This window comes from Bacillus rossius, chromosome 13 (genome assembly GCF_032445375.1).
Source record: "Bacillus rossius redtenbacheri isolate Brsri chromosome 13, Brsri_v3, whole genome shotgun sequence".
Classification (NCBI taxonomy): domain Eukaryota; kingdom Metazoa; phylum Arthropoda; class Insecta; order Phasmatodea; family Bacillidae; genus Bacillus; species Bacillus rossius.
Window position 1 is genome coordinate 48,730,515 of NC_086340.1, and position 19,720 is coordinate 48,750,234.

Sequence of the window (19,720 nt, forward strand, 5' to 3'; positions counted from 1 at the left end):
CAATAGCACGACGGTGAATTACTGTTTACCTTTGCAAGTAATAAACACGAGCCTCTGTTGGTGGTATGGCCAGAGAATTCTGTAAAATCGATTGTTGCTTTCATTATACAATTTGTCCCGTACGCAACGAATCGATACGTTTCGACTTGACTTTTATGTTTTATGGCCACCAGATGTTTTGAGGAGGCCATGATCAGTGAATGGATCACAACCAAGGTCATTAGATACCAGGTCATCTCATCCCGCTATTTTACTGTTATTGGTCAATCGTGTCTGATGTACATGCTAGACCATATTTCCGCGGGAATTCAAATTATTCACGTGTCTAAATGGCACTTTCTTAAATTTTCCTATTCACATAGACTGATGTAATTTATGTACAGGTTAAATGTATCACGTGTTTCCGCTAGTAATATATTTAATCTTTGTTATGTTGTGAGTTATTTAATCGTAAATTAGCTGAAATGTGTATTTTAAAATCTAAAATGGTGTTGGTAAACATTGTGATGCGTGCTGTTCTTGCAATATTCACATATTGTGTTATTTAATGCTAATTTGTTTATGCTTGTTACCAGTGATAAGTAATTATATTCAATATTACATTTAGCTTCCTTGCTAGATGTTTAAGTGTCAACATGTTATGTTCATTTGCAGTAGTAAACAAACTTTGTACGTGTATTAAGAATATCATACAATATAACAAGTAATGACTATCCTCCAAAAAATATTCTAAGAATATTTAATGGCCCTTTAACTACCAAATTTCATATTTGTATGCAGTAATATGATTTTGTCTAATCCATTGCATTCTAACATGTGGATCTTCCACATGTGATCCCTCTGCCCTTTACCTATCTCTCAGCTTTCCAAAATCCCCCTCCCTTTAATTACCTTATTTCACCATTCTTTCTTTCTCCTCCCTTAATAGTGTTTCCCACACAAGCTCCATCATCATCACTGATGGTCTATGCATCTTCCTTGTTCCGTCATTGTTTCTCCTCCGATATTTGTCACTTATCTCACTACATTGCATTGTACCTTTATAACTCTTAAATGTCCATCGCTAGGTACGGGTCCCAAATTCCTGTAGCATATTCCATATCTGGTTATCACCAGCATGGAAGATGCCTTTTCATTGACTTTTATTTCTCTCCTTTAGTGTCATAGCAGTTAACCCCAGACCCCTACTCCCTTCTTCACCGTCCGCTTTTTTTTTTCCAGTCTAGGTATCTCTGTAGTGTTAATCCCAGATACTTGAACACATCTTTTGCTTACAGAATCTCCTGCAAAATATTCCAGTAATATACTTGCTTGTCTATGTTTCTATTTCTTGTGAATCTAACCAACTATTTTTGTTTACATTTATCCCCATTTCATTATTCCTTGACCAACACTCTAATTTCATCTTATAGATGTACCACTCCTCCCAAGGTGTTGTATATCACAGTCACCTACGAACAATCTTAATCTACTCATCATGCTTTCCCAGACATCTTTCATTATAAACAGCAAGGGCCCCATGGCACCAGTTTCGTAGACAGGATTTGTGGATGGGGGGGGGGGGGTTAAGAAGCATGCCGCCCCCCAACCCCCCTGTAGTAAAGCGGGAGGTCCGGGGGTCCACCCCCGGGAAAATTTGGATTTTAAGGTGTAAAATAGTGCTATTTTAGCAGTTTTCGGTACTTAAATTTAAATATTGTAATGGTAAAAATTTTATTAATTTTAAAATGAAATTTGTTTAAGTGATGAATAAGAAATTAATCAAAGATTCGGAGGGCTGTAAAAGAGGCAGAAACAGATGTTTATAAATAATTTTTCTTGTTAAATGCACTTTTACCATATCATTTCTTTATGTCCTTCTTGCACTGAAGCAGTGGATCATTTTCGTTCGGTTTTATCGTGCTGTACTATAATTATGGTACGCGCTGGAAAACGAATCTGAGATTCGAATCTAACTTCACCTGAGTCCTTGAACCAACATCATCAGCTAATATACTGCATTACAGAAAAACATCATGTGTTAAGAATACTCGGTAAATGTGGGGAAGGTAGGGATCCACAATGACACAGAATCAACAGTCTCTAAACCCCTTTTTATGGTCAGTGGACTGTCTCGAAGTTCTGGCACCCAGAAAAAATAGTTAGTTTTTGAAATACATAATAGCGATGTTGTATGTAAACATTGCAGCATTAAAAATGATAGAGGAAAATTTCATATGTAAGGGAGCTTTGGAAGATCAGGGATGTATGTATCACTTACATTGTGATTTTTAATATGAAACACAGTATAAGCTAAATAATTATAACTTCAAATACTCTTTAACTGTAAAAATCCAATATGCATCAATCATTAAAATAATTTGAGTAGGTACTAAATGAAATAAAAGTCATACTGTCAAATGGTGGAAAATCATTACAGTAATTTGGGTGTTAAACAGCTGAACACTTAGTTTTTGTTTTCTTGTTTGGTTGAATTAGCAACCATTTAATTATAAACATGACAAAATAATTAGTTTTTTTTTTTCTGAAGGAAACCTGGAAAAGTCATAACAGCAGCTTAGGGTGGTTAACAGCTTGATAACAATGACTTCACCAAAGGTTATATACTAAGCACTCTATTAAATGTAAACATTAAAATACTCTTTAAAATTGTACATAATTAAATATTATAGCATATATTAATTTTCAGTGTAGGCATGTAATGAATTACAAGCAGTATTGCTACCAGAAACAATTACTTTAAGCAATTATTACCTCCCATCATAACCATTTTTTTGTATCATTTAAATTTTTGAGGTCAGCCGGAATTTCAATAACACATCACATCCGTCCGTCAGCCGTTGAACGATGTACAGCACTCGACCCCACTAAAGGAAGACCGAGTGCTGCACACTGATGGCCTGAAGGACCATAAAGGCACGGTGATGTTCGGTGATGCTGGCCGTGTTGAGCTGCAAAATGTGACGGTGGAGCTCGTACCCAATGAGAGCACCCTCTTCTGTGTGCGACACTCCGCGAACGCTGCCACCCGGAGAAAACCAACAGATTTCCCCCTTGCGTCTCTTTTTTTTACACAAGCTGATAAGAGTTTTGTACCAATTTAGTACACCGTAGTAATAACATAACCTGGGAAGTTTTTAAAAGCATTTTAACTTCTTGAACAGGATTAGTGTTTTTTATTTTGAACGTAATGTTGACGTTTTTGCTTATTTGAACATTTGTTTCAATTTTTCCGACTTTATAAGTCCAGAACTAATTCTTTAGTTGTTCTTTGCATCTAACACTGCCTTGCATTGACAAAGAATGCATCAGGGACCAAACGCAAATAAAAAGATAAAATCTAAAACATGCGACAAAAAAGCTATAGGTCTAATTTTGGTAAAACTTAAGAAATGTGTTTAAAAAAATTATAACAAAAATATTTTGACCCTGACCTTTTTGCTCAATATGTATTTTCTTAATGGGTCCACCAACACGCATGTTCAGTTTATTTTGAACCCTCTTCAAATCATCCTGAATATTATACACTTTGGCCCTTAAATAATTATGATTGACCCCAAGTACATGTTTTCTGTACTTTTACCAACACTGTTTGTTTCTGATGTTCTGAGACCTGTTGTAAATCAAATTTGTTGAATACACAAAATAAGTTGCTTGGTAGTCAATTTCACAGGTTTAAATTCAATTTTTATTGCTCAACAGTGACTGTTAGTCTTGTTGAAATATGAACTGCTCGTCCGAGGTCAATATAAAATATCGTAAAACTTCAGGTCAAATATTGCGAACATTACCATGTTTCGGTAAAAATACCACCATGTGGCTTCCCCCCGCACCCACATAGCTGTTGAATGATCTGTCTCACACTCCAGTAGTTCCTTAGTCATCTATCGACAGTAGCTGAAAGCTGGAGAATCAGCATTTTATGTCATTGTCAGTATTCTGTTAATGTGGCTTGTACTACAAATAAAAAGTAAATAATTTTTGATGTGCTAAATAAAGTTATTATTGGAAACAAATGTTTTTGCTGTCTATATGTTTTCTTGGATTATTTTTAGCTAACATATGCAATGTTCAAAAATGTATTGGGAGTTGTAGGTATTTATTTTTGAGAATATATACAACAATGTAGCAAAACTGATAATGTCAGCATGATCTTGGATAATAAACATTAAACACTGCATCTTCTGCCCGTCCAAGGAAAAGTAATGAAACTAGCTCCAAATATATCATACATATAGCGAACAAAAAATAAATGAAAGAATGGTCATTTGATGTCTCTTCGATGACACGGTTATAAACGAAGAATAGGGGTGAAGCAGTGTGACAATAAAAGTGACGAAATGACTGGATGGGGAAGAAACAGGGACACCCTAGAAAATGCATCGGCTCATGGCAGCATCCACTGTGTTGCAGACTTGAAAAAAATTCAGGTTTTATCCCACTAGAAATCTAACACAGTTTTTTTTTTTGGGGGGGGGGGGGGGGGGGAGGAGTGGAACAAGATCACTCTACACCCTCACAGGGACATAACTAGCGGGGAGCAGAAAAGGCTTGTACCCTGGGGGGCACTGGCAGAGTATAGATATTTATTTGAATATTGTAGCGTTTAAACACAAAAAAAAAAATTGTTAGAGGGCAGATGAACTCAATTATTTGTATTGAAAGATTCATACACACATATCGTAAAATATTTAAAAACTGGTAGTTTTCGCGCACCATCCAACTTGTGATAGTGTTAAAAATGAAATGACTGTAAATAAATCTATTTATTTACCATCTAAGTTGAATCACAAATATATTGGAAATAGTGTAGTGGAACTAATATGTGGCGTGGATGATATGAGGTGTTGTCTGGAAAGGTTTTGGTTTGTTTGATTTGAAAAGGAAGGGAGGTGAAGTTGAGTTCTTGCCGCGACTTGAAACGGGTCTGGTAACGTCCGTGCCACCACGGCTCAGCCAACCTGGGCCATTGCGAGGATCACACTTATCGAGTTAGCCAGAACAGCCATGATTTCTGACTGTCTTATGGCCAGTTGTACCATTCTTTGATCTACAATCAAAAAATCTTAGCTCTAGAATGATCTAAAGATCGATCCTCAAAACATACCACCAACACATGCTGGAACCACAGTGCATACACTTGCAATCTGCGGTACTACAGTGACGGAGAAAGTTCGGTGCATTTCTATTGGTGGGCTGGAACTATTTGAAGTCATTGAAATCGAATGTGACGTGGAAAGCAAATTTATGATTTTTCCACAAGATAGCGGCTGAATGAGGATTTTTAATGCCCAAAAAACATACATCAGTATTAAAAAGCTATTGCAAACTGAATCAGTCTGAAATATGAATAGGTTTGGATAAAAAAAAAGCCTCCATTTAATATGGAAAATTATTCTGCCAAAATAAAATATTTCTCTTAACTAAAATGATGGGGATTTCAAAAACTTAAAATATGCTGTGCCATTTGAGAACTGGTTGTAATATTCAAAAAGCATAATTTTTCATACTTGTGTTATACTGTATGATCTGAATTCTCTAATTATTACGTATGTCAGGTTTCTGGTTAAATAATAATTGGACGGCTTTTATATAAAAAGAACCAAGCGCCATTTTTTACATTTTTGAGATATACCCTTAACTGAATGCATGAAACACACTAAATTCTTTAAAAAAATAGACCCAAGTGATATCTAGGCTGTGCTCCTTTCTGTGAGCACTTGAACCAACAACCATTTTGCATAGAGGTTTTCTACTTTTATTTAAACTGAACCAAGTGACATTTGGCGGTTGGTTCTGTTTAAAGAAAATTTAATGTGTATTTTCTTTCTTGAGTTAAAAAGAACCAAGTGATATTATGGTGATTGTACAGTAATAATATTGTTAAATCAAACAGCTGTTGGATTCAATTTGTTTTTAATTCAATGTAGAATTTGAAATTCTTGAGGGTACAAAATTCTATAAGTTAATATTAGATTTGTTATTGTGTGTGTGTTTTTTTTTTAACAAGATCATGATGTATATTGTCAAAAGGATCATACAAATGATGATGAAGACTGGGATGATAGTGTTCAAGATCCAGACTACACTCCACATTTAGATTCAGGCAATGAAGGTGAATATAGAGAGACCAAAGACATAGAGGAAGACAATGAAGATAATAGTAATGTACCTGAAAAGTTAGATGGACAAACGACTCAAAATAAGAAAGGAGGTAGACGTAAAAAGGGGAGAAAACGAAAGCATGTAAGTCAAACATGTCAGACACGGAAAAAACTGAAAGACAGCAACAAACCTCATTTCGTAGTTAAAGGTACTTACTGTAGTCGCAAAAAATTCAATGATTTTAATTGAAACTGCCCTAAATGATGCAAAGAAATGTTAATATTGATTCCAGAAAAAAAATGTTTGAGAAATTTTGGGATTTAGGATCTTATGATTGCCAGACTACTTTCATTACTGCACATATTCAAAAGGTAAATGTTAAAAGAAAGAGGGGCATTTCCATACGCACGAGTGTGACATTTGCATGATTATCTAAGAACTTCATATTAGTTTTATTTACAAAATTTAATGTACCTCTTTTTAAAACACAAGGATATAGTTCTTCCAAAAATCTTCTATTTTGTTCCATTAACAAAATTAAAATATTTCTTTTGGTTATGCTGTTGTTAATAAGTGTTACGGGTGTGACAAATTTTGGACATGTTATACGTGGCAAGCAATTGTCTATAAAATCTCTGTGAACTAGTGCCAGGTAAACAAAAAACAATTCTGATTGCAAGTACTTTACTTGAAATCTTTTACACAGACCCAACAAATATAATGGTAGGAAGCACAGTTACTGAAAAACAAATTTTCTAACTTAGTTACGGGTGTGACGCTGTTTGTTACGGGTGTGACCTAGTCCACAAAAAATTCACAAAAATACATATCTTTATTGTAAAAATATACAGGGCAACTATGCTTTAATTTAATAAGACAGTCATGTATGTATCTGAGTTTAACAACTGGTGATTTTCTTCAAAATGAAGACATTAAATTTTTACAATTTTAAGTATAAAATACATATTTATAAACATCTGCTCTGGCAATCCTACATTCTACATGACACTGCAAGCATTAAACTTTCTAATATTATGAGTTAGCCTATCATTTGTGTAGGATAAACATATACAAACACACATTTCACATACATTTTTGACAGATATATATAAACTATGCTTGCACACTAATGGCCGTTGCTGGTGGGAAAATGTAAACAATTCTGTTCCCCACTGCTTTTAAGCAAGGATCTAGAAGAATGCCTATAATTTGCTGCACAGACACATATGTGGTGTCTTCTTCATTCATTCTGAAAGTGTTTTCCCCAGCACATTTCTTTAAAAAACATTACTTTTACCTCACTTTGTTCATCAACATTACTTTGACAGATACCCACATACTGATGATTAATAGGAATGTTTTTCCCCTGTTTTGCAAACTGCACTAAAACATATGTTCCCGGTTTCAAATTTTCTGTGTTTACAGGTGTTGAAATTCTGCCTTCTGCACATTTAACTCCATCATCTGTACTTTAAGAGTCAGTAGAATCATCACTGTAGACATCTTCAAAGCAAAGAGATTTTGTTGATCCAAACACACAGCATTTCTGAATCTCTGACACTGCTGTATGAGCAATGAGTAAATGCCATTTGTTTGAAACAGCAATAAAGTGTTTTGACTAAAGACAAGGAATAGCATTGACTTTGCTCCACCTAGCGTTTAGCATCTCTTCTGCGTGTGAAATTATGTCATGTCATACATACAATATATGTACACCTTTTACAACCCTTGAAGCACATTCAAAGAATTGTTTAGCAGAGTTCACAGTTGCTCTCCGTGACTTAACTTCACTCCATACCTTATGTTTCAACATTCAACCTAGCCCATCAACTGGCCCCTTGCCATGTGATGTTGCGAAAAAGTATCATTCGCCCTGCACACCAAAATCGTCTTCCCAAAAGCACAGATTTGACAACGTGTATTTATTCTTGAATTGGGCTGCACACCCATCAGAAAACACCAATATCTTGCTTATTTTGTGGAATTCTTTCTTCAAAGCTTGGATTATGTGTTTTAGCATTGTCCACACTGCTACTTTACTGTGTGATAAGTCATCACTTATAACTGCAAAAGACCTTGTGACACCATTGTTAAACCATGCACAGCAAGTGAAGATTGTAGTTTGTTCATGACTCCAATGAGCGCTTTGTATCTCATCCTGATACATTGCAGCATAGTTTTAGGCAAAATCTATTTGCAGCACAGCTTCTTCATCTGAAATACTAGCACGTTTATTTTTGAATGCAGTTGCCTGAACTCTGTAAACAAAATAATGAGCTTTGAAACCAGGCATTTGCATTTCAAGCTCATTTACTGCGTCTTCAATACTACCCTCCATATCCACTATTTTTGGTCGGCCATCAATGTTTTTCCATTGTTTCCAATGAATCTGTTTCTCCAGGTTACATTCCAAAGGTAAAATATCTTGAATCTTGCATTCACACTTATGGCACATGCCAGTCATACATGATTCATTTGACAAGTTGCAGCATGTAAGTTGTAACAGATCTTTACATTTCATAGGAATGTTTTCAACTTCTTTGTTCAACGACTCCAGAAGGAATCCAAAATTGGCATGATGGCGACATACACAAACATTGTGAGGTAGGTTTGATGATGGTAGCACATGTTGTGGTCTTAGATCAAAAAATTTTGATCTACCTAGTTTTACATCAGTATACTCAGACTTGAAAATGTCAAAGGCTTTTGCTATGCTCATTATCATGTGTTTCTTTTGCTTTGTTTCCCATTTTTCTGTTACTGGATCTTTTATTGTCTTGACATCTCGCTTTCCAGGTGCTTGACCACTAATATCATCCCTTTCAAAGAACTGATAAACTTTTTTCTCAAGTTCCTTGCTGACTGCATTCCTGGGTTTTGAGTTGGTTTCAGTCCTAGGACTTCTAACCTGTTTTGGAAACTCAGAAATAGTGTCACAAGCAAGTTTCCTTACAACTGCCGTAATTTTTCTTGGACTTGTTGGTAAGTGTTTCTTCACTCTATTAACTGCTTTGCCCAAAGATTGGGGGCATTTATAGGATCCTAGCTTTGTTGCACATCATCATGTTTTTGTTTCTCTTTTCTCGTTTGTCTACACCTTCGTTGCCTTTCTGCATCTTTGAGTCTTTTCAATTTTAACTTCCTTTTACTCACAGATGTTGTTTCCTTTTGTTTTTCCCTTCTAATCTTATCTCTTTCCCGTTCTCTTAACAAATGTGCATGTAATTTTTCTGGATCTTCTCGAAGTTTCTGTCTCCACGTGCGAACCCTCGTTGCACTTTTGATTTGTTCCATGTTATCTGAAAAAAAATGTATTCCATTTCAATGTCCTCTCAATATTTGGTAGGCCTACTCATCATATATGCTAAATTCTATAAACAGTATATTAACTAATTATATTAACGGCTATATCTCCAGAGTTTTAATTAATTCACATCATATATGTTGGATAACATTGGGAAAATCATAGTTCTGATGCACACAAAACATTTACAATAACAATGCATCTATGTACGGGTAAGACAATTGTGATTTCATCTCTGAATTTAATACATAGGATTATTTTAAAATATCAAACCTGCAAACACATTATTGGCATTATAATATTCTGATCATTGTGTGTGATAATTCATGAAAATATTTAACATTACTTCCTTTCCTCTGTATTAGAAAAATTATATACATGTTTGTATAAATGTGCATTAAAAAATTTAATATTTAATGCAATTTTCTTATTTCTTTGTTATATATGTAAACTAATTATGTAATGAGTGCTTTCAACTCACATGAACATAATTTTGTAAGGTTATGACAGCCTATATTAACTCTAGGGCCGGCTACAATAAGTGTTACGGGTGTGACACATTTTTGGCCATTGGTAAAAATAAATTGCATAACTTTCTAGTACACCAACTTGAAAGACTTGATTTGACAATATACTTAACCTTACTTTTAGAATGGATATTTAACAATTTTTTATTTACTTTGATCTGTGACTAAAAATTTGTTTGTTTTATGTTACGGGTGTGACACTGACACACATAATAATACAAATACTTATAAAATGAAATTGGATTACCTTGTACTGGATATTGTTGCTGCATATAAAAGCCAAAACTCTAGATCATTTTTAAATGCCTGTAGAAAAGGGCAAGACAACATGGATGGATAGTAAATCCTGCCGACAAAACAATGTTATATTTACTACCTTTTCATGCCAATACATATGTAAACTTTGTAACACAATAATTATTGCCAATTATATTAAATCAACTGTAGTTTGTCATATTCATACAATTTAATTATTATTTTCATTGAAAACAAGTCTAAGAAGGCATACAAATATTTTTGAAATTTTCATGGTAAGGCTCACTTTCACATGGAAAGGCCTAGAGGTCATAATCTAACAAATGACAATACACTAGGAAATACAAACTGGATAAAGTGAATGTCTGCAGAGAAATGTTTACTCATACCTTGGGAGTATCAACAAAACGAGTCAACACATCACTGAACAAAATTCGCTCCGATTGTGTAACTGACAAGAGAGGAACTCAAAGAAAAGGTGTGCCTCGAATTTCTCCAGTTCAAAAAATTAAGGATCACAAGTTTCCTAGGTATAAATCAATTTACTGTCAGCAAGTGAGTGGTGATACAGAATACCTATCTACAGAACTTACAGAATTAAAAATGTACGAATTATACAAAGAGGAAAATGAAGGAAATGGAGCAGTAAGTTTTAGTTGCTTCAGAATGATACTTCACAGAGATTTTAATATCAAATGGAAAAAGCTCAAAAAAGATACATGCAATGCATGTGACAGATTTCATGCAGTAATGCAAAACTTCCACAACATTAAAAAGGAAACAATTATGAATGAGTTAAATGTGCATCAGTCAGAAGCTGAAGAAGCAAGAGATGCAATGAATCGTGATCTTAAGACTGCAAAGGAATGTGAAAATGTGGAAACGTTATGTTATGACATGGAGAAAACATTGCCTCTGCCTAGAATCCCAACAAATATAATTTATTACAAGAGGCAAATATGGGTTTATAATACTGGGATAGACTCTGGGAAAGAATCCAAAAGTTTCTTTTATGTTTGGGTAGAAGGCACTGCCGGAAGAGGTGCCCAAGAAGTGGGTTCCAACTTGCGAAAGCATATTGTTACTCATGTCGGAAGGAATGTCACAGACATCATTTTGTGGTCTGACTCGTGTGGGGGCCAGGATAGGAATATCAAAATGGAACTAATGATGAACACATTGTTTGGTGATCTAAACTCACTGAAATCTGTGACACTTATATATTTAGTTTCAGGTCACACTTACCTCCCGAATGATTCTGATTTTGGCGATATGGAATCTGCCCTAAAACAACAACAGCGACTATATACTTTGGAGGACTACATAAAGGTAATGGAAGGATGTCGTAAAAAGAGAAAATTTGTTGTGACACAAATGCAGAATGACGACTTTAAAGGGACCAGTGAATTAGAGAAAGAGATCACCAACAGGAAGATTGACACAGAAGGAAATAAAATTAACTGGCTCACAGTTCGTCAAATTAAATTGGAGAGATGTAAACCACAAGTTCTTCAGATGAAGACCAGCCATTCTCAAGAAACTTTCATTGGTGTTAACATTAACAAAAACAAGCGACGAGGGAGACCCTCAGATGGATTTCAATCATCTAAATTAATTTCCCTGTGGCCTTAAGGAAAGTAAGGAAAAGCTAAAGGATATTAAATCTATTCGTCATCTTATACCTCAAGGAGTCTGGCATTTTTATCAGAAATTTCAGTCGAGTACAGAGGTTGAAGATGACATAGAAGGCTTTGGGAATAACGCAGACTTCACAATGGAAGATGAATCGTAACCATGGCATTCATGTTCCATTATACTTGGTTCTTTTTAAAGAAACTCTAATTTATTTTATTCAAAGAGAACCAACAGCCATTTTTACTGATTAAACTATGATAGGAAGAGAATTCACAATGTTATGCATAATAATAAAGCACCTTATTATACATGTTAAAATATTCTACAGTGATTTTTTTATGTAGATGTTTCATTATTTTTTTGACATATCAATACTTTGAACAGTCTTTTCTCAGTTGTGACTGAATGGCGCTTGGTTCCATTTATATAAAAGCCGTCCAATTGACTATAGGCTGTACACATTCTGGACGTGTCTGCTCGCACTATGTCAATCTGAGATCATTGCTTTGAACTGCGAGCCCCTTTGGTTCATCTTGAAGTTCTCGACTTTCTTTACTCAGTGCCCTCCAAACACAGTGATGCAATAGAAAATGTGGTCAAACCATGATCAAACCAGTTTATGAAACAAGATCACGTCTGAACTTAAATTTTGTAACTGGCCATTAGTCAATTATTTCTTTCTTTGCATTAATTACATGCTTTTGTGAGTTGTAGTTTACCATATTATTTCTTGCTGGCAATTTAAACTTGCAGACACAATAAATAAATATTGGTATTGAATAAATAAAATTAAGCAAGCTATGGAAGTATGTAGTTTCAGACTCTTATCATATTTGATCTAATGATGATTACAACTGTAAGTGCCCTAGACTAGGTACTTTTTTCAGATTGATTAAGGTTCTTCTTTATTTCTGTAATGGCGCGGTTGCACGAAACGCCGAACAACTTCAGGTGAACAGGTTAAATAAACATGTTTACAAACGTGAAAGTGTATGGTTACCAGGCAGTTGGTATATACAGTATGTTCAACTCCAAGACCAATTGTCTAATGTCATTGAATGAATTTGCTGTGGGTCCTATTTATTTGAACAAGTGTACCTCAGTTAGAGAATTACAGTCAGCATCAATTTTAAAACAATAAAATATTTACTTGTTAATCTTTTTTGTTGCAGTCTGTAAAATATTACACGAACTTGTGCCAGGAAAATTCTCCCTCTATCTTGTATTTTTTGCGAAGGACTGTTTATACACTCAACAGCCAATCAGAGACATATGTAGAAGAGATGTCATTCTGAACTACTTTGCCGACCTTTTAAGGTTGGATGAGAAATTACCTCGAATGAAACATGTTCAGACTGTGTGTAACCCCACACAAAAATTGAACATATTTACTTGAAGTAGTTCAGAGTCCCGTGTAACCGCACCCTACGATGTACCATTTTACTTTACATCACTGGTAAAAGTAAATAGCCTTTTTTGGCTGCATTGGTTCATTCTAAAATAATATTTAGGATAAACTCCATACATTCAGTATTTAGTTTTAAGGTGGTACTGGTGTTTTCATTTTTTTCTTCATTTAGCCAAACTAAAACTGTTTTTTACCGAGCATAGTGTTTGCACATAATTACTGTGTACTTAGTACACTAAATTATGGTTCCCTGCCATGAAAATCATCATTTTAGTTAATCTCTCCTTTTAGTATTGTAATGATTTTATATACTACAACCTACTCACATTTCTATGACACTATGTACTTACTTATCAATATCATTTTGAAAATTTATAAAAATGTTAAGTTAAGAAAAAAAATAATGATAGGTCAGTGTTATAAATTAATTGTTCCCGGCCCCAGAAAAGATGTCATTGCCTTCAAATCATCATTGATTGAAGTTAATCTCTCATTTTAGTATTGTAATGATTTTATACACTACAACCAACTTACATTTTCATGACACTGTGTATGTACTTATCAAATCATTTTGAAACTATGTTCACAAAAATGTTAAGAAAAAATTTTATGATGGGTCAGTACTGTAAATTAATTTTTTTTTCCTCTCTAGGAAATATGGAAGTGGATTCAAAACATGGGAGCAATACACCTGTGGAAATCATCCTTGATTCCGATGAGGAAGCAATGGATAGCAGCTCAAGTGGAGGGCGGAAACAGCTTTGTTGCAACTACGACTGTACTTCTGGAAAAAATTTGTCTGTGGCATTAAGTTTTGCACTGTCATATTATAATATTGAGGATGTTGATGGAAAACAAAGGAAGATCTGCGCAAAGTGCTTGCAAACTGTTCTGAAACACCAAGAAGAGATGGTCGCTACTGTGGTTGACCGCATACCGTTACTTACGCTTCCTGTCCCACCAAATCAAAATAAAATAGTCCTCAGTGATTCCGAAGAGGAAGACACAGAACCATCTGACGAGGCATTGATGTCACCCGAACTTATGCATCATGCTAATATCAACATGAACACGGTGGTTCGAGAAGTTTATGAGGAGTACAATATGGATTACCAAATCTCAGAGGGTAAAAGAATCCTCGCAGATAAAGTGGAAGTTTGCAAGGCAAAGGTCAGTAAAGTTGCTAGAGACCAAAGGAAGATACAGGAAACGATAAATCAGGTACGGAAGTTGTTGTACGAAGGCTATATTCCACAATACCGGGAGCTCCCTCCGTTAGAGATAATGGATGTTCAAGAAGAGCACGATCCTATTGGAATTTTTAGTGTACTGGATTCTTCTCCAACACCTGTGCCCACAGCTACGGTAGGTCCCTCGAATCTTTCTTTTCCAGCTTTACGTAAACATCTCAAGTCTTCCAGTGAAGCTATTTTACAGAAAAAATACCCTCAGGGGGTAGCAATGAAAAAAGTCAGACAGGTTCGCTCCACAGTGTCTCCCAAAGTGAACCGGGCTGACTTGGAGATTGCAGACATCGTGCCTCTTGAGCATGAACCGGGTACTCAGAAGAGAGATGAACATTTACCACCGTTTGGCCCGCTGATTCGGCCAAGGCCGGAAGTTGGTGACGTGATGTATGTCATGAAGCTCAGCTTCTACGGGGTGTGGTTACGGGCCAGAGTGATAGATGTGATGCTGAAAGGAAGCAAAGGGGATGGTGCAGACCTGGGTCAGGACACGTTCAAGGTGAAATTTGAAACTTCAAAGAGCACTAACGTGAAAGTTGTAACCGGGAAGCAGTTGGCCTACCCAACGCCTTCTCCTGTGCGACTCAACATCGGTACCCGCGTGATTGCCGTATTTGTCGAGGAGGACTACATCAAAGAGTGTTACTACGCTGGGGTTATTGCGGAGCCCCTCAAACCGACGAACAACTATCGTTACTTGGTATTTTTTGATGATGGCTATGCCAAGTATGTGCCTCACGACAAAGTTTTACTTGTGTATGAAAGTTCTGAATGTGTCTGGGATGATATGCACCCAGACTCTCGGGACTTTGTACGAAAGTACTTAGAGCAGTATCCGGAGCGTCCGATGGTCAGGTTGCAGAAAGGGCAGTTCGTCAAAACTGAGTGGAATGGCAAGTGGTGGCTAGCAGAAGTGGTGGAAATTGATTGTTCTCTTGCGAAAATGCACTTTCTTGCAGATCAAAGAACAGAGTGGATCTATCGTGGTTCAACTCGGCTTGGACCTCTCTATGTAGAAATGAAGAAAGCATCCCTCTGTGATAAGGCAACAATTCGTCACAGAACATCAGGCATGACGTCTCTCAGGCAGAGAAATCTACCTTATGTTGAATACACCAACCACGTGGATGGTGAAGAGGATAAGGCTCCAGGGCCGATACGTGCCGTTGCAAAGAAAAGCACAATCAGATTGCCTAATAATCTAGAGCAAAGTTTGGGAAAAGCTACCTATCCTAGAGTCTTCAGATACGACCCTGGTGTTGTCTTAAGCAACTATATTGAACCTTTAACAAAACCAAAAAAATTTGTGCCTCATCAGTGTTCAGAGGAGTGCCTATCAGATGTGTATGACTTGTTGTCTGTGAAGGGTAACAATCCTCTTCAGATTCCAATTTACTTGGGGTGGGAACGACATATCATTAAATACCCCAAGAACTCCAAAATAGTTATGTACACAGCACCATGTGGACGCCGACTGCGTAATTACAACGAGCTACTTTTGTATCTGAGACACGTTAAGTCTGCTCTTAGTGTCGATATGTTTGACTTTGACCATTGGGTTAATATAGATGCAGAGTACCAGGTTCCTAGCGATTTCATCAAAGTTGTGGATCTTTCGGTAGGTGTAGAAAATGTACCCATTCCATGCGTAAACTACGTTGATGATTTATCGTTACCAGACTACGTCAGGTACACTGCTAAAAGAGAACCGGCTGAAGGCGTCTTCTTGAACACAAGTGAAAACTTTCTCATCGGCTGCGACTGCGAAGACAACTGTAGCGACCACAAGAAGTGTGCGTGCTGGCAACTGACCATCGAAGGCGCAAAGAATGCTGCTGCAGCCGTCGCACGAGGCGGGGGCGGAATGGTCGATAAGTCCATGCTGGATCAAGCGATCGGCTACGTGTGGAAGCGCCTACCGGACACCGTTCCCACCGGGATATACGAGTGCAACTCTCGTTGCAAGTGCTCAGACGTTTGCAGCAATAGGGTTGTCCAGCTGCCCTTGCAACAGAAGCTGCAAGTTTTCAAGACAGAAAACCGTGGCTGGGGCATACGCTGCATAAATGACATTCCCAAGGGAGCTTTCATTTGCATCTACGCAGGTCAGCTGTTGACCGAGCAAGCAGCTAACGAAGGTGGGATAAACTGTGGTGACGAGTATTTGGCTGAGTTGGACTTCATCGAAGTCGTGGAACGCTTCAAAGCTGGCTACGAGAGTGATGTGGTTGATGATGGGAGTGCTTCAGATGAGGATTTTGGTAAAATGCTGGTTCCAGCAAGGTCCAGAACGGGCGAAGTGAACGTTGGAGAGGATGAGTCGATGCATCAAAGAGAGGGCCGGGACACCAACAGAGAACTGAGACTCGCAACGCGGAGACCTTCACCTTCTAGTGGACGTAGTTCAATAAAAACTCGTTTGAGAAAGCGCACCGACAGGGAAATGTCCGATGACTCCGACAGTAGAGGTGGTGAAGGTCCTACGAGCGAGTACCTGGTAGTGGTTATCAGCGATGATGAGGATGAGAGTACATTGCAGCAACGTGAACCATCTAAATTTGCAGTGACTGGTGACACCACCGGTAGCAGCGAGCTCAGGTCGAGGCATCGCTCGGTGAGAGACTTTTATTTTCCAGACAGTTTCTGCTACGTGATGGATGCCAAGATCACTGGGAACATAGGACGGTACATTAACCATTCGTGCAGCCCTAATGTTTTTGTTCAAAACGTGTTTGTGGACACACACGATCTTCGGTTTCCGTGGGTGGCGTTTTTTGCCATAAATCACATCCGTGCAGGCTCGGAGCTAACGTGGGACTACAACTATGACATTGGAAGTGTTCCAGGTAAAGAACTGACATGCTTGTGTGGTTCAAAAGATTGTCGTGGGCGACTTCTGTAAGTTGTACATACTTGTCCAAGGCTTGTGTATGTCATTTCAATTTGAAATTGTAATTTGCTTTGTTGTTACTTTAATTTATATTTGACTGTGCTACATACTTCAATCCTCAGTTTAATACTTTGGGTTTTCAAGGTAACTTGTATTGTGACATTCTTTCAATAGAGTATGTTATAAATAACTTTTTATTTTTGTTAGACTCCCAACTATCCATGTGCGGGATATCTGGTTTGCGGGTTAACCATGCCATATTTCACTACCATAAACAAAAATAATTTTTGAGTTTTTATTTCAGTGCACGCAGAATGACAATGGCACTTGTGTAGCGTTAAAAATGATGTGATGAATTAGTAATACAACAAATTAAAAATGTAATGAATCAACCAACAATATTTTGCTCTTTCCTTAATAGCTATTTATTCACTTCCTTCATTGCATATTTATTTCCACCAATGCCAAAGCGTTCAGCCAATGTATATGTTCCGTATACCCACACGTCAGGTGTGTCAGCAGCATCTCTGGAGAGAAAAACTAGAAGCTTTCAGGGCTAGTTTACCTCACGTTTACTAGGATGCGCTAGTGGCAATGGCAGAAACTGGTGTATTAAACAGAGTCGGAATTACATTAACAGGTTAAATAATCTTTCTAACAATATAAAATGTTCAGTTTATGCTTTTTTAAAATTATTATAACTGAAATATATCTCCCATAGTTTTGTAACTCAGAAGTGCTGGTAGCACCTACATAGGAATGTTATGCCCAAGCCCTATTATTTAAACAATGTGGTACGTTAAAACGTGGTTGTTTAATCTTAAATTGTTATTCAACATGTATTTAAATGTTCTTAAAATGTCTTTTAGACATACCTAAGTACTGAAATTAAAATGGCAGACAGCAAAGCTCACTTAACCTGATTGGAAAACAAATATTTTGATCAAAATATGTGTTCTCTTATGGAAAAAACGTATTTAACTACTGCTGTTTTGATTAGCACTCTGTCTTACTGTTATGAAATTGGGTGTTTCTTCGAGGGGTGGGTGTTACAGAGTGGTTTAGATGGTTGGGATGAAAAAATTTTAATAAGTTTTTTTGGCATCGTTTTAACCATGTTTTTCGGTTATCCCTGGACCCCTTGCCAGTCATTATCCCGGGCAATTGGGAATCTACTGTATAAGTGTTTTTTTGTTATTTGTCCTTAAATTACTGCAATGTTGCATTAGCGAAGGCATTTGTGGTACAATATTTTTAATGGCATTCATTTGATGGTAAGAATCAGGAATTAAAGATTTGTTACTTTAGGTTAGGGTGAATGCCATTTATGAAAATATTTTCATATTAGTCATGACAAAATTTATATTTTATTGATCATAGTCCTCTCAAAAATGTTTTTTTTTTTTTTAAAAAATATGTGTTGTGTAGGAGGGTAAATCCTATTTATATATTTTTCATACCACAAATATTAAGAAAACGTTTTGACTTTAATGTTGAGTATGTACATTATGTAAGGAAATGTCTATTAATAAATAATATTTGTAAAATTAAAACCAATGACACAGAAACCTTGTACTATAAAAATAAAATTAAGCTAATAAAAATTTTAATGTTGTCTTCGATTCTTCTTCTTCATGTGCCAGCTCCTCTAAGATCGTCAACTATCATTGATATCTGGGCTTTAGATCTCGCAGCCATGATAAATTCAGTGGTGGTACATTCAAACAAACTCCTTCAATTTTCCAGCCAGGAAATCCATCTTCTACCTTGTTCTCTTCTCCCTTCTATTCCAAATGATGAGCTGCAGTAGGCGATACTTTTCTCCTCGTATTACGTGTCCAGCTGTTGCAGTTTTCGGATTTCATTTGTATTTTTTTTATTCCCAATTCTTCTGTTCACATCATCATCGGTTACCCGTGCCATCCAACTCTAACGCAGAATTCTCCTTTATGTCCACATTTCAAACAAGTCTAGCTTGTTCATTTGTGTCTTGTTCAAGGTCCGTGTTTCCATTCCATAGTGCGTGAGTCGGCAGACCGCGGCTCTTTTCATAGGATTTGACTGTTCTGCCGCAGCACGAAATAAAATCCAAACAAAATCAAACACTGCATGTTCTCAACCTGTGCTTGCACCTACCATCACACCCCCTGCCACCACTCTCATCCAGGTGCGTTTATTTTAATAATTAATTAACTAAAATCATTTAGGTTTTCTTGTTTTATTAGTAGATGTCTACTAATAACTAACATATTTTTTACATATACATTTTTTTCCTAAGTAGTCTTTATTTTTATGACTTTATGTTGTCTTTGTAAATAAAATATTTTGATTTTATTTAGTTTTTTTTAT

The 19,720-nt window shown here is 36.5% G+C and overlaps 1 protein-coding gene across 4 annotated transcripts; it reads left to right on the plus strand.

Annotated features, from left to right (window-relative positions):
* Nucleotides 1-204: 204 nt before the first annotated feature.
* On the plus strand, nucleotides 205-18,988 carry LOC134538554 (histone-lysine N-methyltransferase SETDB1-B). Of its 4 annotated transcripts, none has more exons than XM_063379975.1 (2): nucleotides 205-231; nucleotides 13,887-18,988. In XM_063379975.1, exon 2 carries the CDS (start codon nucleotides 13,892-13,894, stop codon nucleotides 17,381-17,383), a length of 3,492 nt encoding a protein of 1,163 aa, XP_063236045.1. In that variant the 5' UTR covers nucleotides 205-231; nucleotides 13,887-13,891; the 3' UTR covers nucleotides 17,384-18,988. The 4 variants fall into 4 exon arrangements, with proteins under 4 accessions (XP_063236045.1, XP_063236043.1, XP_063236044.1 ...); XM_063379973.1 differs by lacking the exon at nucleotides 205-231 and adding an exon at nucleotides 243-581; XM_063379974.1 differs by lacking the exon at nucleotides 205-231 and adding an exon at nucleotides 243-383.
* Nucleotides 18,989-19,720: the final 732 nt, after the last annotated feature.

Bases quoted from the DNA above. Each gene is read 5' to 3' on its own strand.
- LOC134538554 (XM_063379973.1), top strand. From the start codon at position 548: ATGCTAATTTGTTTATGCTTGTTACCAGTGATAA. The intron at 582-13,886 runs GTAATTATATTC...TTTCCTCTCTAG, and splicing joins ATGCTTGTTACCAGTGATAA to GAAATATGGAAGTGGATTCA.